Source organism: Berghia stephanieae, chromosome 7 (assembly GCF_034508935.2).
Source record: "Berghia stephanieae isolate SIO BIC M18660-M18661 chromosome 7, UCSD_Bste_1.3, whole genome shotgun sequence".
Lineage (NCBI taxonomy): Eukaryota > Metazoa > Mollusca > Gastropoda > Nudibranchia > Aeolidiidae > Berghia > Berghia stephanieae.
Window position 1 is genome coordinate 1,827,776 of NC_088366.1, and position 22,119 is coordinate 1,849,894.

A 22,119-nucleotide genomic window follows, 5' to 3' on the forward strand; every position below is an offset into this window, starting at 1 on the left:
GACAGAAACCATGTTGGAAAACAGATATAAGGGGATAGAAGACAGTAAGTGACTCCCTGCCCACTTTGAGAGGTCAGGAACCCCATGCAGATAGTAAGAATAGAATATATCATATTTTAACAGACACTGCAGTCCTCGGACTATGCAGAAAGTCTTCCAAATTGCTACAATGATTTAACAATGTCCATAAAACCCAACCATGAAAACCTTACCTGTCCCAGACGGATTGTGCCAGCCTTCCTTTGGCTGTATGAGTTTATAGCCACGGCGGACACCTTGTGGTCTCCTCCGTCCTCTGTGACTGTGACTGAGGACAGAATAAGGATGAAGTTAATGTTGATGATGATGACGATGATGATGATGATGATGATGATGATGATGACGATGATTATAAAAGTATTTGTATAATTATTTTTCAAGAAATAAACTAAAATATTTCTCAAAGAAAAATTTCTTTCTTGAGGATGAAATACTTTACAAAAACAAAAGATAAATAAACCACACAATAAACAACACATAAATGAAGTTATGTTATATTGTTGATCACTAATTATCTATTGAATAGGCGGTGATGTGTGTGCAGGAAAAAAATAATAATATGACCTTATGCAATCAACATCAAACATCTCAAAATAACTAGTACAAGAATTACAACACAATCAACAATAGACAGTATCAACAGTTACAAAAAGTCCAATGATATAAAAGACAAACAAACCTGATGCGTTCTCCCCGAACAACGTCAGCCCCAAATATCCTCTTCAGTTCATTTTCAGGATTGAGATTTCTGTGAATAAAATACAGTATATAAGTCAACAACAATATTTACAAAGTTTGTCATAGCATCATAAAATATGATTGTATCTGATAGATGGGAGCTGAAATGTTTTAAAACCAAAAAAAGAAGACAAGATTTTAACCGTATTTGTACATAATTCTTCTCAAACAAAGCATAAATCTGCCCAAAATCTTTTAAAGATAGATGTTATCACACACTAGTTGTGCTAATCTAAGTCACTTTGAAACATATATATACGGATATAGAGGACATAACAAGAGACCTTGGGAGATCAGATGACGCCTGCCAGTGATAAGTCTGAGTTTGTCATTTAATGAATATGAAGAAAACAGAGATGAAATGTTTACCAAAAAAAAAAAAAATTAAAAAAAGGTTGTTTTTATTATTAGCTGAGATAATAACTTACTGTTTTTGCCATGAAAGAAGTGGCAACAATGTGACTCAGGCTTCATTGGAAATCTAAGTCACATCACTGTTACTTCACGAGTGATTGGTGTTCAACATAAATATTCTTGGGTTTTGTTATCATTCCCACTCTCAGTGAAGACTGTTCATATTTATAATATAACCAAGAACACAGTGAGAAAAATCATAATTCAAAAGCAAATAAGTCTTGCCATTAAAGACTTGAAGAGATAATAAAAAATCTCTTCACATACCTGTAGTCGATGACAAGAAGAGGAGATGTTGCCATGGTGATTTTGCCATCCGTCTCGGGGAATGTGATGCCAGGGTCTCCCAACAAATGATTGACTTCCTGTAGACTGGTCTCTATCTCATCAGTTGGTTCCACTTGGGTCTGCCCATTGTTAAAAGTTATATAATAATAACAATAATAATGATAATATTATTATTAATACAGTGGAATCCTGTTGTAACGAGATGTATGGGACTGGTGCGAAAAATCCGTTATAGCAGGATTCTCGTTATAAGAGATCATGTAATAAACTCAAGGGAAATAATTACGCGGGCCTACTCTGGGTATTGGGTTATAATTATTCTTTGTATTATCTCCCCTGATAGTGATATCATTGAACATGACTGTTGGGCATTAAGTATAGTAGTTGATCAATTAAGAATCTGTTTTTGTTTTGTTTTTTTTTGTTTTTTGTTGTGTTTTTTTTTCGGGGGGGGGGGGGGGTGTTTTTTTTGGTACGTTATGGGAGGGGATTGTTCCAGTTTTATTTATCCCATCTAACAAAATACAAATTCAAACACACACCCAACACTCCAGACAGACAATTAAAAAATTAACATGAATTTTAAAAATATTAACAATCAGAATCAAATTCTAACATACATTAAGTCACCACATTCGTCCACTCATTCAAATCTCGAGATCTTAGGCATATTCATGATACATAGCATAGGTAATATAGGTTATCATATAAAAAAAAACACTTGTTCTTATATCATGGATTTTGGTTTGAAAAAAGAGTCAATTGTTGACTGTTTCTTTGTACTGGTGGCAACGTCATTGATGAAATTGTCTAGGACGTTGATGCTCCGTAGCACTGACATGCCGTTTTCTTGCTGCATGCAAAACTGGCGAACCACTTCAAATGCCTGCAGTGCTGCTTTTGATGGAATGATGGCGACTTCTTCTGTTGTGTCCTCCTCTTCTGTTATTTCTGAACTCTCTCCAGTTACACATTGTGCTATGTCGGAAGTTGACAACTCCTCTATTGGAGTAAAACTCTCATCCACTGACAGATATTCATTGGCCGTCATATTCAGAGGCATTATGTCTCTCAGTCTGTCAAAAAGGTTGTCGATATCGGTGCGATCGTTGATGGGTACAATATCGTGCGCGGCGTCTGATACTGACAGATCATTGTCCAAATCAACGGTTGGAGACAGAGTAGTTGGGGTGATTTTGAATCCAGCGTGGCGAAAGCATTTTGCAATGGTCTCCATCTTGACATCGTTCCATGCAGAAGCAGAGGTATACATTGCATCCAACACACTCATTTTTAAGTAGCTGTCGGCACTCCCATCCTTGTCCATGGTGGCAATAAGTCGTTTTAGTACCCTCTTTCTGTAGAGTACTTTAAACGATTGGATAATCCCCTGGTCACAGGGTTGTAGTACACTTGTGGTGTTTGGCGGCAGGAAAAACAGTTGGATGGCCTTCAAATCAGTCATATGTGGGTGCGCAGAGCAGTTATCCACAATGAGTGCGACGCTTCTTCCTTGCAGAACAAACTTTCTATCTAGCTTCCGCACCCATTGCTCGAAGATCGTACTTGTCATCCACGCCTTTCTGTTGAATTTGTACTCTGTTGGAAGAGCTTTAATGTTTTTGAAACACCGCGGCTTCTCGAACCTCCCTATTGTGAGGAGTGGCAACTTCTCCGTCCCATTCATGTTGGCAGCGATTAACAGTGTGATTCTCTCCTTTGGAATCTTGTTGCCGCTGCACACCTCTCCCTGTCTCGCAAGCGTGCGGTTTGGCAGGCACTTGTAGAACAGCCCAGTTTCGTCCGCGTTGAAGATTTCACTGGGCTGGTATTTCCTCAGGATTTCTTGCAGCTGACCTTTCCTCCAACTGTCAATAGTTTCGGTCGACACTGAAGCTGATTCGCCGCAAACAACTTTCATTGAAATGGCGTGTCTGGCCTTGAAGCGATTCAACCAACCAATGCTCATGTCAAAGTTCTGGTGTCCTAGGGTTTTTGCAAGTTCATTGCCTTTTTCCATTAAGATGGGGCCTGAAATCGGGACACTGAGGCTCCTAGCCTGGTTGAACCATAACAACAAACTGCGGTCGACGTCTTCAAAATCGGGCTTTCTTATTTTCTTCCTTTCCTGCTGGAATCGTCCACTGGTATACGCCGCCATGATGGTTTCTCTATCTTTCAAGATGGTGTGTAAGGTACTTGAAGCGATGTCATGCGACCGACAAATTTCTGCTTTTGTTCGGATCTTTTTATCGACCTCTTCAATCAACATAGCTTTGGTCTCAAGAGTTAAACATTTACGTTTCTTGATAAATGATTTAGAGTTAGAGGCCATTATAAAGGTGTATTGAGCAAGGATATGTCTTGACTTGTACTGATAATAATTAAATTAAAACTGACTAGCGCTAGCGATGTTGACTGCTCGGCGTTGGCAATAAGAAAGAAAGGGACTCGCAAATTGTGTTCTCCCCTACCCAAGGCATCGTATAACACCACCATGTCGCCCCCATCCCATTACGTCGTGAGTTTGTTCCGCTCGCTTGCACATGTCATGCCCTCCACTCGCATTCATTCGGTCCATTGTAAGGTTACAGCCCCTCCCGCCTACAACTCATCCCCCATCGTAATCAAAGAAGTGAGAGCCATTGTACTGGTGTGTAAGTGATTACATCTAGTCATCTTGCCTAACATCAGGCTCTTGTAAACGATGCCTAACAGCAAACACTGCTAGCGTATTTCATGCGATGCGCCTACCTTCTCTCTCTACCCCTCCAACTCCCCCTCCCCTCCTAACTCATTCCACGCAGTCTTCATTGTTTGTTTGCACACTGAGGATATCCCATTCGCTATGCACACCATCGACGCATTATGTCATTTCGTAACCGACCAGGTTTTATTCGCTTTTGCGTTGTACACAACAGCAGCAGTCAGCAGCACTATTCCGTTATAACCGACTCGCGTATTTGTCCGATTGCGTTATAGCGATACTTTTTTTACAAAGATAAAGAAGAAAAAAAACCGGGGTTTTGGAAAGATGCCGTTACAACAGACTTCTCGTTATTCCAGGACTCGTTATAAATGGACTCCACTGTAATAATAATAATAATAATAATAATAATAATAATAATAATAATAATAATAATAATAATAATAATAATAATAATAATAATAATAATAATAATAACAATATAATTTCACCAACAACAACAAAAGTGCTCCAACACCATTATGTAAAAGACTGAAGATGAAATCACTTAGTTCAGACCAAAAAAAAAAAAAAAGTATTGAAAACCAAATTTTGACCTGAATGTGTTTATTAAAAGATAAAGGAATGTTATATTTATGTAAAATCATCTTATAAGTGATCGCAACTTCAGTGGAATCTATGAAAGCTTACCAATCGCAAGAGGGGGTTTGAGCTTATGGAAGTCTATCAAACCAGTTGGCTGAAATCAGCCAAAGACAATTACATACCAGATATTTGTATCTTTGTCTCGACTCTTCCAGATTGAACACAGAGCCCTTACAATATCACAAATTCAATATTTTATCTTTCTTTTTTTTTTCTATCTATAAGTCTATCAAACCAGTTGGCTGAAATCAGCCAAAGACAATTACATACCAGATATTTGTATCTTTGTCTCGACTCTTCCAGATTGAACACAGAGCCCTTACAATAACACAAATTCAATATTTTATCTTTCTTTTTTTTTTCTATCTATAAGTCTATCAAACCAGTTGGCTGAAATCAGCCAAAGACAATTACATACCAGATATTTGTATCTTTGTCTCGACTCTTCCAGATTGAACACAGAGCCCTTACAATACACAAATTCAATATTTTATCTTTCTTTTTTTTTTCTATTTATAAGTCTATCAAACCAGTTGGCTGAAATCAGCCAAAGACAATTACATACCAGATATTTGTATCTTTGTCTCGACTCTTCCAGATTGAACACAGAGCCCTTACAATAACACAAATTCAATATTTTATCTTTCTTTTTTTTTTTCTATCTATTTATTGATTATATTCAAATGTATTTATTTATCTATTTGATTATTTTGGTAGTTTCCTTCTACCTGTATTGATTATATTCAAATGTATTTATTTATCTATTTGATTATTTTGGTAGTTTCCTTCTACCAGTATTGATTATATTCAAATGTATTTATTTATCTATTTGATTATTTTGGTAGTTTCCTTCTACCTGTATTGATTATATTCAAATGTATTTATTTATCTATTTGATTATTTTGGTAGTTTCCTTCTACCTGTATTGATTATATTCAAATGTATTTATTTATCTATTTGATTATTTTGGTAGTTTCCTTCTACCTGTATTGATTATATTCAAATGTATTTATTTATCTATTTGATTATTTTGGTAGTTTCCTTCTACCTGTATTGATTTGAAACTATATGTAAATGCATGGTTCCTATTGGCAATTGCCTAAAATAAACCTTTGAATTGAACATAAAATGTAGCCCATGGATCCAAAGTTTATCCCAGTTTCAAAAGCTTCAAACAGATAATAGTAATAGTAACAATTGCTCGTTACCAGTTGAAGAAATCATAAATCAAGGCAAACAATTTCAATCTATAAATTAAATTGAGCTTTATATAGCGCAATATCCACTAAATGTGCTCAAAGCGCTTTACAATGGGTCCTTGGTCAACAGCAACATTTAACATGTAGGTTGGGACATGATGCCTGTTAGGCGATATTACAATTTTCAGACAAAGACAACGCTGTTAACGGCCAGGTACTCATTTTACACCTGAGTACGGTGAGAGAATGTGAGTAAAGAGCCTTTTCCAAGGACTCAACTATGCGCAGAGCGCGAGGCTCTGACCCAGGACCGATCCGAAAAACGAGTGTCATACCACTAAACCACATAGCTGCACAGTAAATCATGGCAAAATATTTCAATCTACACTAGATCTAACGGATCCGAATACTAGACCTTCACAAGATAGATAGAGGAATGGGAAAACGTTGGTGCATTCTGGGACCACACCAGTCCCTTTGCCAGAGAAGAGAGTGCTCTACCTCCTGGACAATCAAGAATACTTACAAACACTATACAATAAAAACAATAAGCACTTATATAATGCTTAATCCATACAAAGCCTCTAAGTGCTTCATAAAAACACACATTCACATTCTAACACACACACACACACACAAACACAGTGCCCCATTTATAACAAAAACTTGAGAGAAATTGCTCAATAATAAACACCGTCTTGAATTTGGATTTAAAAACAACAGCTGATCCCTCAGCTCTGGTAGGAGGTAGGAGAGTGTTCCCAGTTTGAAGACCAAAACAAGAGAATGCTGAAGATCTCTGGTCAAGTTTTGTATTTTTGTAGTTGGTAAATTGGCCAAGAGGAATCAGATGAGGATAAAAGATAAAGCATAAAGACAAACCACCTTGGCTGCATCCTCTGAGCTCCCAGTCGATTTTCCCTTTTTCTTTCTTTTCTTCTTTGCCTTTGTTGTTGGTTTAGGGACGGGCTCTTCCTTTTTATCTGGTACAGATTCACTCTCTCTATGGCCCTCGGCTTTCTCAAGTTCTTCTTCCCCCTCAGACTTGGCTTCATTGTCATTAAGCTGGGAAAAAGATGAAAAAGATAATATTTCAATCATGACTTTAGACAAACCTAAATTTGACCTACTCCATCAAACTGGAATTATGCCTGGTAGAGGCAAATACCAAAAAATGAGTAGAAAATTAAAATCACCAGAAATATGAAATTTTGGGTTTGTGTAACTTAGGAAATTTATATATCCAATATTTTCAATCGATCAAATGACATTCAGCAGATATCAACTTGAGAAATTAGGGAGCAGGCACTGGTGTAAGATAAAGAAATAAAAAAGTGTACATGTCTAATCAGGAAGTCTGAAGTTCGATCTCCAGTCGAGGAGGACTGATTATTTGGGATGTTTTGTATTTTTCTTTCTTGCTTTGTCTGGCAATGTTTCATACAGACTTTGACACATTTTAATAATAATAATAATAATAATAATAATAATAATACTTTATTGCATCCCAAAAAGGAAATTTTTTGTACAGACGTGTTATAATTTACACATAAGATAAAAATACAATGAAAATAGGATGTATATATATAAAAAAGGAGCAGCTCTATAACCAGAGCTGCGCTTTATAATATGAATAATTTCAAACACTGTAAAATAGTTAAAACTGTCACTATAAATTGAAAATTGAAAAGATTGCAAAACAAATAAATTAATAAATTAATATTTATATTTTTTAAAAGTAAAAATGAGAAATAATTATATAAAATGATTATTGCTTGTTGTTATAAAGCCTAATACTGGACGGCAGAAAAGATTTTCGGTGTCTCTCTGTTTTTGTTGAAATAGAGAAAGGGCGACCACTTCTTTCTGACATAATAATTGATGGTCTTAGTGGATGATACTGGTCATTTAATATTTTAGTTATTTTATTTATACAAAATTTCTCGTATAAAAGATCTACATCGTCAACATCATTTATATAGCGTTTAATGGATTTTTTAATATTTGAATTTATTTTGTTCCTTTCCACTGCTAAGCAATTGCCTCCCCAAGCTGTTATACAAAATGACAAAACACTTTCGATGACTGCTCTATAAAATAATGTGCAGAGGGTTTTATCTATTCTAAACTGAGAGAGTTTTGATAAAAAATATGTACGTCTGCACATCTTATGCCTAATTATTTTCAAGTGTTCATCCCACTTGAGCCTGTCATCAATCGTTACACCAAGGTATTTGTAGTGAGGAACTCGCTGGACGAATTGGTCCTTTAATTTTAACGGTTCTATCGGTTCCTTCACTCTCCTAAAGTCAATCACTAGCTCCTTTATCTTGCTTATGTTAAGCTCTAGGTGGTGGGCATCACACCAAGACACAAATCTATCAATTTCTTGCCTATAAGCCACTTCGTTGCCATTTGTTATGAGGCCTTGAAGAGCGGTGTCATCTGCAAACTTTATTAAAGGTACACTCAGGTTTTGACTTCTACAGTCATTCGTGTATATTGTGAATAATACAGGGGACAATACACAACCCTGAGGAGCACCAGTATTTGTAGTTATACAGGAAGATTTGTTTTGTCCTAATTGAACATATTGTGCTCTCTCCGTAAGAAATTCGAGCACCCAAGCAATTATATACTTGTTTAAATTCAGACTAGTCAATTTTTGAACAACCAACTGAGGTTGCATTGTATTGAACGCTGAAGAAAAATCTGCAAAAAGCAATCTGCAATAGCTCCTAGCGTGATCTAGATGCCTGTAGATGTTGTTTGTAAACAGCAAAATGGCATCCTCTACGCCACGTCCTGGTTTGTAAGCAAATTGATGACTATCACTCAATGGCATAAACTGATTCCTAATTTTAACAAGAACAAGTTTTTCTAAAGATTTCATGACTATTGAAGTCAGTGCAACAGGTCTGAGATCGTTCATAGTTTCAAGTTTTTCTCTTTTTGGAACAGGAATAATTTTTGAAGTTTTCCAAATTTCAGGGATCGAAACGCATTGGAGGGACCAGTTAAAAATATGTGTATAAATGGGGGAAAGCTGGTGGGCACATTCCTTTAATAGTTTTCCTTTCAATCCATCCGGCCTAGCAGCCTTCCTCTCGTTTAGTTTCGAAAATACGAATCTCGTTTCCTCTTCACTGACCTCAATAGTCATTTCATCTTCCAAAGCCCTGTCTAATTTATGTTTTTCATTTTCAATATCAAATTTGTTTGCTGTGTCGAAACGTGAATAAAATTTATTTAAAGTTTCAATTTCGATATCTTCTGATATAATCGTGGGCTTTGGATTATAGTTCACAGCAGTTTTAAGCCCCCGCCATGTGTCCCGTATATCCCCAGAAGAAAAGCATTTTTCAATTTTATTTTTGTACTTATCTCTACAACTAGATATTACCCTCTTTATCTCTTTTTGTTTTGTTTTCAGATCTTTTTTGTTTCCACTAGTATAGAGAGTTTTCTTTTGGTTCAATAAAAGTTTTAGATCTTTTGTTATCCAAGGCTTGTTGTTAGGATAATATTTTATTTCTTTTTTACAAGACACTAGCTGTTCACAGAATTTTAAATACTCACTCACACAGTCATTCAGCTCATCCACACTATCACATGATTCGATAAAAACATTCCAGTCAGTGCATTCAAAACAACCACGCAAATCTTCACACACACTTCCGTTCCAGATCTGTACACTTTTCTTTACTGGTTTTACACGTTTAAAAACAGGGCGGTAGGTGGGGAGTAGCAAGAGCATGCAGTGGTCAGATAAACCTAATGGGGCACGGGGTAAACATTTATAACTATTTTTAATATTACACAGGAATAAATCTAATGTTTTTTTTGTCCCTTGTCTCGCAGTCCATGTATTGATGAAGTCCCGGGAGAGTAAAATCGTTACATTGGTTAAAATCGCCAGTGACCATCAATACGGCATCGGGTGACTTAATTTGAATGTCCTGTATTTCTTTCCTCAAAATATTTTTCGCTGTGGTGTTGTCTGATGATGGTGGAATGTAGACGTTGATGATGATGACATGAGTATATTCTCGGGGTAGATAATATGGTCGTGACGAAACAGTAATAAATTCAATATAATCGTCACAATACATTTTCTTTATCTGACTGTTATTGGGGTGGCACCATTTGTTGTTAATATATGTGCACACCCCACCCCCAGTTCGTTTATTTACATTAGTCCGATCTCCTCGAAATAGTGAATATTGTTCAATATTAAAACATGATGATGGTATGTGAGGAGATAGCCAAGTCTCTGTTAACGCTATTATGGAGGCTTGACGATAGTCACTATTAAAACGACACAGTGAAAACAGTTCATCAATTTTATTTTTCAGTGATCTTACATTACCTGTCACTACACAGGGTAAAAATGGACGAAAAGGCCGTCTGTTAAATTTTGTTTTTATTCCTCCTTTTCTCCCCCTCTTTCTTACTTTAATAAATGATGTGTCAATAGTGGGTGGTGGGGGTGACACGGGTTGGAGGGATCGGAGAGTCTCTGAAGTATAAGTTATCGATAGGCTTATTTTGGCAGCAAAATCACAGGCTAAAACACCATTTATGCTTATAAATATACTAATAAATATAAAAATCAGGAACAATATATACTTCACATCCATTTTGAATAAAAATTAGGCTTAAATTCCGACGATTGAATGATAAATGAATAAAAATATGTGTAGAAAATAGGTAAACATTCACAACACGTCTGTTGTCGCCGGAAGCCAGCACCATAACTCACTTCCTAAGACCACCAAAGCTTCCTATATTTTACTATGTATTCAGTTATTCAGTATTCAGCATCAATATCACACTGTGACAAAATACCAATTTGATATGGAATGTAAATGAATGATGTACAATTGGTCTCAAACCCCTCCATTCTTTCCAATTCAAACAAATGCCTTTAAACAGCACGAGATTGATTTTCTTTGAATAATTAATTAGGTTTCCCAATTTTTATAATTTAACAATTGCTATAATTGACAAAACACTGGTGTTCGTTGACATCATCATCACCAGTGACATTGCTATCTTTAACAAAATCATAAAATAACACAGTTTTACACTTTCAATTTCTTTTTATTTAAGCACTGCCATATTAGCAGGGTTGGAGTGCTCAAGGGTTGAAGTGCTCACCAAGTCAAACATATTGAATCTGTTGTTTCCTTTTTTATTTCGCTGATTTCTCTTCTTTTTTGAGGATGCCGCTACGACTGGGCTGTCATTCTCATCTTCTGATTCCTCATTTGTGTTTTCTGTTTGCTTGTCTGTGCTACTCAGTCCCTCGGAACCGAGACCATTGTTTTCAAGAAAGTGTCGGAGAGATTTGTTGGACATCTGTGATGGACAAATCAAAACAAAGGTCAATTAGCTCTAATGGTGACCCATCAAGTCAGAATGATGTGGTCTCTGCCAAGCAGAGAAATTCTACCAATGCTTTGACTAGCAACCAGGTTGCCACATTGGATTTTTTGTAAAACTTTTTTTTTACTTCTATCCGATTCAGGAAGGGGGTAGGGATGGACTATTGACCCCCCCCCCCCCCCCCCCCCCCCCCCGAGTCATATTTTCACTAATGTTTACAGGTGTCAAACCTATGACACTTGGGATCTTCCAAAATATGGGCTTGATTTAACACATTGCTGTGATAGACTTTTCGTTAGTTTGAGAGTATTTCCATTACAATTCAATGAGCCCATAACAATTTGGGTTATCATTATCAGACCTGCAAATATGTGCAATTCCCATAATTTTCTTTGAGACTCATCGCAATTATTTATTATTATTGTTTTTTGTTTTTTTTTTACGACAAAAAATTGGCTGCTATCCTTGAGCAACATAAATCATCTGGCAAACAAAACATCGGTAAAATTACTCCGCTTTTTTTCAGGAAAGTACCACAACTTGGCCTGTGACAAACTGGCATGCTTATCATTATAAAATTATAGAAGAGTGAGTAAGTAAAAAGAGGCTGAGGTTATTGAGTGAACTCATGGCTAACAATAACAACATTAACAGTTCATTGACGTGATTATGACCAAGTTAGAAGTTATATTTATGAATGGTGGTATAATGCAGCTAATCGGGGGTGTGCAGGTCGTTTTTACTTGAATGCATATACTCTAGACAGGCATAAATCGGTTGTTACCGTTTTAACTTAGTGATGTAATGTGAGTGTGAGTGTGAGAATGTGGTCTGGTCACCTTGTCAGTCTCTCATTCCAAACAAAAGGTGTGTCAACAAGACTGCAGCTGATAGTGTAGAGTTGACGTTGAAGCACTGGTTTGTTTACATTTCAACATATAGCCTTAATATCATTTGATATTTCGAAAATTAATCATTAAAAAGATTGATTTGTTGTTTTCTATCTATCAAGTACCTACAGTGAAAGATTGCAGACGACAGACGAAAATGAAAGTAGAAAAATCTAAAAAATATAACCTGAAAAAAAAAAACGAGCGAAACGAAATAATGATTATTATTTTCACTATTCTTTCAGCAGACGCAAACAAAGACCACCATACACATGTCTCCATAGATAATGTTATATTGAAAAATCGATTTAACTATCTATATAAATCAATATTGGCAATCATAATTCCTTGATGCAACAACCTGAACCAGGCTAATTGCAGGTTTTCTTTGTTGCGCTCTTTAAATCTTTAGAAATTTGAATATACCGAGGCTCTAGTGTTAAGTCTCTGAAACTCCAGAGCTCTGTCTGGACAAGGGGAATGACACTCGACACTGTTCAGCTGGGATTCGATTTATCTTGTTCAAATTTATATATTATTAAGGTCAATGACCCAAATTTCATATTTCTGAGATTGTCTATTGTATTGTATTCTAACTTGTAAAAAAAAAAGTTTAGTTTGGAATCCCTTAATTTTACACTTTTGAATTTTGGGTAGCCGGGTTAACTCACTCAGACCCAACTCAACAACTCGTTAGGGTTAGGCGTTAGTCGACCATCTCGATATTTGGCACTGGTTGCTTTTACTCCATCATTTTTCTGAGGTTTTTGATTTTATAAGTTAATGGTAGATAATAAAGCTATGTGCCTGCCAATTTTTTAAAGTGAGTAGAATATTTTATTTTTTTTTCAATTTGTAAAGTACCAAAAATCTCGATGAGGAGACAACACGGGTTGAGTGAATTATAAGTATAAAACAAGTGTTGAATGAGTTTATCAGACCTGATGGAAATTGCATGACGATAGGTTAGTGTCATTAAATTACAAAAAAAAGTTGTCAAATTTTGTTTTAAAACTCTTGTAGGAAGATGTTGATGTCATTTTCCATCTAGGGCCTTACACCTCCAGGCATCAAACTAGAGAGAAAATTATAGCAAGGGAAGAGTAAGGTGATAAATTGTATTTCGGATACAAATTTTTACTTGCTTATCCAAACCAGTTACCAGCTGGGCTCTCGCCCTTCAGTCCTATGCCATGACGTAAAAGTTGGATATTTCTTTGTAGTTGCTCTAGGTGACTATACAGTGTGTTACTGATGTTTGGATTTGGTAGGAGGAAATGTTCGTCTGCAATGCTGATTTTAAACAAAATATTTTGTTTCAGTCTGTCATGGGTCCCAAGAAGACTGCTTTGAGCAAACGCAGTCTCCGGAGTGGGGACAGTGGACATGAAAAGCGGCCCAAGCGAGTTGTTCAAAACAAAACTGTGGTATGAGTAGTTTTTTAAATGGGATCAAGTTATTTTAAACATCGCCATTGTAAATGAATTATAACACCTCTAACTCTTTACTTACATTAAACATATCCAAACCAGCATTGTCTCTTTCGATAGAAATGGTAATATCCCCTTACAGGCATCATGTCTCGTTCTACGTGTTAAATGTTTCTGTTGTCTAGGAACCCCTTGTAAAGCGATTTGAACTTGTTTGCTTTATAAATGCTCATTGTTTTGTTTTTTTTTGATTTTGTTTTTGTTTTTCTCATCATGCCAGTCTGGGGTGATGAGTTATATATTTCTGGTTCTTCCTTGAGACTATGGAATATGATAAGGTTGTTGTTTTCTATTGATTCCTTTGTCAAGGATGATGCAGTTGGATTGTCACGCCAAGAAGAACAAGAACTGAACAAAGCTTTGTATGCCTCTCTCAATGAAACACGCAGGAGTAAGTCCATGTCCAGTTTGACTGGCCTCGAAGTTGAGGACCAGGATTTCACATCCAGACCAAGAAGTAGTGGCTTGCTTGGCAAGTCATCATTGCCATCTAAAGGAAATAAAATCACATTGGGAAAGAAACGTTCTCTGCGACGAGGAGGAGAACCTTTGGCAAAGCGTTTATTTCGAAGTGATTCAACAGGTGAGTTGTAGTCACTCTTTGAAGAAATTTAAGATAAGATAAGATTTAAAAAATAAGATTCCCTTTATTCATCCCCATGGGGATATTTTTCTTTAGGGTCCATTCCAAGGGAAGACTGGAATAACCCAGGTGTCAGCCGCAAAGTGAGCTAGGGCGAGGTGACTTGCTCAAGGCCACACAGCTTGGCGGGTAATCAAACTCGGTACCTTTCAGGTACGAAGCAAAGACCTTACCTCTGAGCCACGCTGTCCCATATTCACACAGTAAACTGAGAATGCGACCATCATTCATTTAATACTTTAAATCTTAGATGTCCAGTAGATGAGTTTGAACACAACATTGACACATGCTTCTATGTGGGTAAATTGTTCATTCATTAAATCTCATTTATTGTGTTAAGGGTGAATAAGATCTGTTGACTTATAAAACCATGATTGCTTCATCGTAATTGGATTCAATAGTCTGATGTCACGTCACCCAGCAACGGTGGCTATCGTGGTTCTAAACAAAGAAAATCTGTACTTTTTATTCTTCATGCTGGCTAGAACTTTTCATATGTCTTGTGATCAGAATGTGTAAAAGTCAAAATTGATCAGATTTATAATGTTTTTTTTCCCTCTGGATACGCTTTTATGTTCGTCGGAGAAATATTTCATAAGGGCGGCCGCCATTGTTCTGATAGTTTAGAGCCAGTTACTAAGTTACCATGCGTCATTACGAGGGAAGTGATGTTACGACTGTTGAAGCGTATTAATTATAACACGAATTCCTCAATTCCTTGTTAAGCATTCACTTGATATTTCCAAGTTTTACAGTTTTGTTGATAAAAGTATTTCCCTGAACGTTGTTTTGCATGTGTAGCTCCTGTTGATAATTCTTGTTCTTGACAAAGAAGAGTTGAGGTGTCTGTGTCAACATCATTGTCAGTTAAATTTGCCTCAACACAGGAAGGACTTCATGGTTTTTGTTTCTTATCTTTCTTTCTGTGTGTGACTTGACAGCTTAGATGTACAGTCTATCGTCTTTACACAAAAAGAGTTGAAGTGAATAGGAAAGTGCCAGAAGACAATAGAGAATAAAAAATGTTCGCGGCGGTGATGGGGGTTTGAACCCGCGACCTTACTGGTATGACAACTCCGCCTGGCCGTTGAGAGCGTGACTCTAGCGTATGAGCTATCCACGATTAGCTCATAACATTTTTTTTTATTCTCTATTGTCTTCTGGCACTTTCCTACTCACTTCATCTCTTGTTGTTACCAACATAAGTGCCTGCTCCACTCACTTTACACAAAAGTCAAGTAAGGTGAAATGTGGTAAATGGTTTGATGGGTTACAGTGTACTATCCCTCTTGATATTGTAAGAGTTCGTGCAAAAAAGGATGCCTGACTGATGACTAGTACTGTATGAAATGGAAAATATGTTCTATATGGTGTGCCAGGAGAATAAATAATCATTGCAAAGTGCATGGTAAATCCATGGAAATGCTCTATATTAATGTGTTTTTAGAAAATTAGAAATGGAAATGCAATCAGTTTATGCTGTTCTTTGTCCACCCAGGCTCCAGTGAGGATAATTTAAACATTGATGAAAGCAGCAAAGACTCTGTCAAGTCCTCATCCAGTTCCGGCAATGGCTCCAAAAAGTAAGAATTTTAACAGTGTTTTACATTTGTGACTCAAGCCAAAGCTAACACGTATCGGGATGTGTCGTTTCCCATTCAGGGCAAATGTGACCTGCTTTGTCCATCTGGTGTGATGTCACAGTGAGGTAGTCCTTCAAGGCCATTAGGTCCATATCCCCTATTCTATAACGTGAAATCAACAATAGCAATTGCTTGCTACCCTGACAGGACACTATCCTATCGTAAAGTACTTTCCACCAGATCTAATTGACCCAATCACCCAACCACTGCTGGGTGGTCAAGGGTGGGGGGTTGAAAATTTTTTTGGGCTTCACCTGGGATCAATTTCTGACCTTTTGCATGTGATTCGAGTGCTCTACCAGCTGAGTTAAGGAAACACCCATGTCAGAGTGAGGTGGATCCAAAAGTTGACTTTAAAGTTAAGATGATCAGAAATAGGAAATGTTGAGTTGACACACTTTAATGTAACTATTTATTCTACTCAACCAGACACACAGAAATAGGAAATGTTGAGTTGACACACTTTAATGTAACTATTTATTCTACTCAACCAGACACACAGAAATAGGAAATGTTGAGTTGACACACTTTAATGTAACTATTTATTCTACTCAACCAGACACACAGAAATAGGAAATGTTGAGTTGACACACTTTAATGTAACTATTTATTCTACTCAACCAGACACACAGAAATAGGAAATGTTGAGTTGATACACATTAATCTAACAAGCCAAACATTGAATATCGAATCGAATTGTAACTAGTGCTTGTTTTCCCAAACCAATTTCATGATGAGTTAATCACACAATTATAGAATTGAACATCAGTTTGCTTTGTCTGGGTTATCAGTTGTAATTTCTTACAGACTGATAAGAGGTTAAAGTTTGTATTTAGCTTTATCTGGAACTTGTAGATTTGGTTTTCTGTATCTGACATATTGTCAGGTTAGCAGACGATGGCAGTCACCAGTATTTATAGTGGTCTTCAAGCCAAAGTTGATCATCTCAGATAAATTTTTTAAAATACTCGTGTTAAATGTTTGTTATGAGCTGGTTTCCATAAAGATATAAATGTTTGACTGATGACTATGTGACAGATATCCATACTTAGGTTATATTATGTAAAGTCATTAGATTACAGATGTCATTTTTATTCAGTTTATTATTAGTATTATTATCATTATTATTATTGTTATTAATTATCATCATCAATATTATGATAATTATTGATCAATGTTTGCTCTACATGTATCCTTATTATTACAACTGCTGTTAGTAATAAACGTTATTATCATGGAAGTGGTAAGACAAATTCAAGAATCATAATCATCTTACCCCAATCAAATTTTAACCTGTGAAGACAATGTCAGTTTCTTCCACAGGAAAATCCATGCCCAGCGCAAATTTGCTCAAGGCTGTTCTCTGCCTGGGACACCAATGTGCTCACCGACCAAGGCCAGCACTACGCCTGTCAAGCTGCTTTCTCGCACTCCAAAAACAGAAGATTTTCTCACTTTTCTCTGTCTCAGAGGTTACCAGTCATTTAGTGTTGTCAGCATGCCGTTGTTGTTATTGTTTCCCAGTTTCCTTTTAACATTTTATTTCAGTTGTGTTAATTTTGCAGACGCGAATGTGTCAGAGTTTTGGCACACCTCCTCCCCTCCCTTAACTTTATTGTTTTGTTTTTTATTTGTTTTGTTTGTTTGTTTGTTTGTTTTAATTACATAGCTATTGGTGACCTTAGTTATTATTTTTAATGTTTGAAATTAGTTGTAGTAGAACAAATTAAGATAGATGTTGTTTTGAAATTAGTTGTAAGAGGACAAATATAAGATAGATGTTGTTTTGAAATTAATTGTAGTAGAACAAATGTAAGATAAATGTTGTTTTGAAATTAGTTGTAGTAATAATAGTAATGCTGAAAAAACTCATATAGAGCTATAACACCAGAGACAACAGACTCTAAGCGCTTAAATTACAAATTACTTTAGCTGAAACATACTCATTCGCACACACACAACACAACAGAAACCAGATGCCTATCTTGCTTCTCATATCATCTACTAAAATCGAAACAAAGATATGTTTTAAGCGAATGTTTAAAAATATACAACGATTCTTTTTCACGAAAAACAAATATAAGATAGATGTTGTTTTGAATTTAGTTGTAGTAGAACAAATTTAAGATAGATGTTGTTTTGAAATTGGTTGTAGTAGAACAGATATAAGATAGATGTTTTGAAATTAGTTGTAGTAGAATAAATATAAGATAGATGTTGTTTTGAATTTAGTTGTAGTAGAACAAATTTAAAATAGATGTTGTTTTGAAATTGGTTGTAGTAGAACAGATATAAGATAGATGTTGTTTTGAATTTAGTTGTAGTAGAACAAATTTAAAATAGATGTTGTTTTGAAATTGGTTGTAGTAGAACAGATATAAGATAGATGTTGTTTTGAATTTAGTTGTAGTAGAACAAATTTTAAATAGATGTTGTTTTGAAATTGGTTGTAGTAGAACAGATGTAAGATAGATGTTTTGAAATTAGTTGTAATTGAATAAATATAAGATAGATGTTGTTTTGAAATTAGTTGTAGTTGAATAAATATAAGATAGATATTGTTTTGAAATTAGTTGTAGTAGAACGAATGTAAGATAGATGTTGTTTTGAAATTAGTTGTAGTAGAATAAATATAAGATAGATATTGTTTTGAAATTAGTTGTAGTAGAATAAATATAAGATAGATGTTTTGAAATTAGTTGTAGTAGAATAAATATAAGATAGATGTTTTGAGATTTCCGTGTTTGGTATTTTACAAAGACTATAAATATGAATGTGAGTTAGCTAACTGTGAATTGTTTCAGAAGGGTCCAGTTTGTTCAAGATTTACTTGTTGGCCTCCAAATGTGTTCGAGACTGTTGTGTTGTCAATACTTTGAAAATAGAGAGATTAAAAAGGGGAATTGAGACGTATTTAAGATTTCCGTGCTGCACTGTGGTTGTAGTACGTAGAGCAAATAGAAGATAGATGTTGTTTTATTGTTAAATGTTTTCTACACTTGCTTCCCAAACCTTCCATGGGGTTGTTATTAAAAAATATTCGAAGTTCTGGGGAAAATTCTGTAATACCCAAAATGTAAAATTTTCATCTTTATTTCTTTGACTGATCACTTTTAAATGATAAAGAATGATTGCAATATAACTCATTTGGTTACATTTCTATCTGTGCATAAAGTCAAGGCTAATATATACAAATATAAAATTTAATTTTTACTTGGCCTCCTAAAAAAATCTCTAGATCATACAAGATTCATTCAAAAGAGAACCGTCCCAATTCATTTTAGTTATAATTTGAATGAAATATCTAATGATTTGAGAATCATATTTTGGGAAATTGTGTTTGAAAAATAGGCATATCATGCAAACAAATTCACTTGTCTTGGTACTAAATGTCTGTTGAATATTATATACAGTGTTAAATGATCATTAAACAACAATGTTTGTTTTTTGAAGATATTTTTCCAATGTTTCTCAGGTTCCCCTGCTCTTCCTCCTCATCTGGACTTTTTTAACTTTTCAAAAGAAGAGCTCCCTTTACGTGACGACAGTCCAAAGGCGTCATGGTCAGGTAGAAGAAAACAGATCCACCAGTCTTGTTTGGATGAGCATTGGAGTTCTAGTAGTGGAGCCAGCGATGAGGTAGTCAACCCTGTGGGAGACAAACCTCCATCAGTAAGTCATCACTTCTATCATCATATATAAATGTCTTGTGATATGACACTTGCCTAAGGACTGGAGGGTCCAGGGTTCTAGTAGTGATGAGGTAGTCAACCCTGTGGGAGACAAACCTCCATCAGTAAGTCGTCACTTCTATTGTGATATGTCTCTTTATGTTTTGACACTCGCCTGTGGACCAGGGTTTGAGTCCGGAGCAGGGCAGAGTTGAGTCCTTGGAAAAGGTCCTTTTCTCACATTCTCTAACTGTACTCAGGTATAAAATGAGTACCTGGTCATTAACAGTGCTGTCTCTGTCCGTGGGGAAAAAAAATTAATTGTATTATAGCCTACCAGGCATCATGTCTTGTTCTACATGTTTTGGGAAGCTGAAATAATTGAGCCTTTATATAGCGCAATATCCACTAAATGTGCTCAAATTACTTTACAAGGCGTTTCTAGGTTTGTTGGAGAACAGTCAACTGAAATTGAATTGCAATTTTTCCATAAAATGAAAAACATATCGACTACATAGCTGAAAGAGAATAGTGGGAGAGATTGAACTTTGATTTTTTACACTCCATTTTGTAAAGATACTGTAAAAATAATTTTAACTGAATTAAGGAGACTTGTCTTTCTATATCCATATAGGCGTATTTTGATTTCAGTATAATGGTTGAAAAGGGGTCTTGATAGCTCAAGGGGTAGAGCGCTCGCTTCACACACATTGGCACCAAGATCTACCCCGGGTGAAGTCAAGATTTTTTTCTTGACCTCGAGGTCCCAGGTTTGAGAGTTCTTGCCGAGATGAAGTTTATTTAAATCGATCAATATTTGAAGGACAAGTTTTTTTGCCGAATTTTTGAATGCCTGTTTTTCTAGAGTACATTAGTTGTCTGGTGAATGTTGACATAGATTGAATGATATGACCTAGTGGACCACTGATCAATAAATTGATTGTCATAGGGATTAGATTTTGTCACAAACTGGTGAGAGCCAACATAGATTGAATGATATGACCTAGTGGACCACGGATCAATAAATTGATTGTCATAGAGATTAGATTTTGTCACAAACTGGTGAGAGCCAACAAAGATTGAATGATATGACCTAGTGGACCACGGATCAATAAATTGATTGTCATAGGGATTAGATTTTGTCACAAACTGGTGAGAGCCAACATAGATTGAATGATATGACCTAGTGGACCACGGATCAATAAATTGATTGTCATAGGGATTAGATTTTGTCACAAACTGGTGAAAGCCAACATAGATTGAATGATATGACCTAGTGGACCACGGATCAATAAATTGATTGTCATAGGGATTAGATTTTGTAACAAACTGGTGAGAGCCAACATAGATTGAATGATATGACCTAGTGGACCACAGATCAATAAATTGATTGTCATAGAGATTAGATTTTGTCACAAACTGGTGAAAGCCAACATAGATTGAATGATATGACCTAGTGGACCACGGATCAATAAATTGATTGTCATAGGATTAGATTTTGTCACAAACTGGTGAAAGCCAACATAGATTGAATGATATGACCTAGTGGACCACGGATCAATAAATTGATTGTCATAGGGATTAGATTTTGTCACAAACTGGTGAGAGCCAACATAGATTGAATGATATGACCTAGTGGACCACAGATCAATAAATTGATTGTCATAGAGATTAGATTTTGTCACAAACTGGTGAAAGCCAACATAGATTGAATGATATGACCTAGTGGACCACGGATCAATAAATTGATTGTCATAGAGATTAGATTTTGTCACAAACTGGTGACAGCCAACATAGATTGAATGATATGACCTAGTGGACCACAGATCAATAAATTGATTGTCATAGGGATTAGATTTTGTCACAAACTGGTGAAAGCCAACATAGATTGAATGATATGACCTAATGGACCACGGATCAATAAATTGATTGTCATAGGGATTAGATTTTGTCACAAACTGGTGAGAGCCAACATAGATTGAATGATATGACCTAGTGGACCACGGATCAATAAATTGATTGTCATAGAGATTAGATTTTGTCACAAACTGGTGAAAGCCAACATAGATTGAATGATATGACCTAATGAACCACGGATCAATAAATTGATTGTCATAGGGATTAGATTTTGTCACAAACTGGTGAGAGCCAACATAGATTGAATGATATGACCTAGTGGACCACGGATCAATAAATTGATTGTCATAGGGATTAGATTTTGTCACAAACTGGTGAGAGCCAACATAGAATGATATGACCTAGTGGACCACGGATCAATAAATTGATTGTCATAGGGATTAGATTTTGTCACAAACTGGTGAGAGCCAACATAGATTGAATGATATGACCTAGTGGACCACGGAT

The 22,119-nt window shown here is 35.9% G+C and overlaps 2 protein-coding genes across 11 annotated transcripts in view; one reads left to right on the forward strand and one right to left on the reverse strand.

The window, feature by feature from the left end:
* LOC144976332 (ribosome quality control complex subunit TCF25-like) overlaps nucleotides 1-12,467 on the reverse strand; it is a 33,401-nt gene extending 20,934 nt beyond the window's left edge. Inside the window, exons 1-6 of the mRNA XM_078920546.1 lie at nucleotides 12,438-12,467; nucleotides 11,191-11,391; nucleotides 6,916-7,095; nucleotides 1,459-1,598; nucleotides 719-787; nucleotides 213-307 (exon numbers count right to left, since the gene is read on the reverse strand). Coding sequence (XP_078776672.1) covers nucleotides 213-307; nucleotides 719-787; nucleotides 1,459-1,598; nucleotides 6,916-7,095; nucleotides 11,191-11,391 — 685 coding nt within the window. The 5' untranslated portion in view covers nucleotides 12,438-12,467. The remainder of the gene's footprint in view (nucleotides 1-212; nucleotides 308-718; nucleotides 788-1,458; nucleotides 1,599-6,915; nucleotides 7,096-11,190; nucleotides 11,392-12,437) is intronic.
* A 57-nt stretch (nucleotides 12,468-12,524) lies between these two features.
* LOC144976336 (uncharacterized) overlaps nucleotides 12,525-22,119 on the forward strand; it is a 60,255-nt gene continuing 50,660 nt past the window's right edge. For 2 of the 10 annotated variants that reach the window (XM_078920557.1, XM_078920565.1), the window contains exons 1-6: nucleotides 12,710-12,851; nucleotides 13,631-13,735; nucleotides 14,108-14,381; nucleotides 15,940-16,024; nucleotides 17,396-17,556; nucleotides 19,560-19,756. In XM_078920557.1, coding sequence (XP_078776683.1) covers nucleotides 12,789-12,851; nucleotides 13,631-13,735; nucleotides 14,108-14,381; nucleotides 15,940-16,024; nucleotides 17,396-17,556; nucleotides 19,560-19,756 — 885 coding nt within the window. In that variant the 5' untranslated portion in view covers nucleotides 12,710-12,788. Of the gene's footprint in view, nucleotides 12,690-12,709; nucleotides 12,852-13,169; nucleotides 13,274-13,630; nucleotides 13,736-14,107; nucleotides 14,382-15,939; nucleotides 16,025-17,395; nucleotides 17,557-19,559; nucleotides 19,757-22,119 lie in introns of those variants that run through there. The other 8 variants (XM_078920560.1, XM_078920567.1, XM_078920561.1 and 5 more) reach the window with 8 other exon arrangements.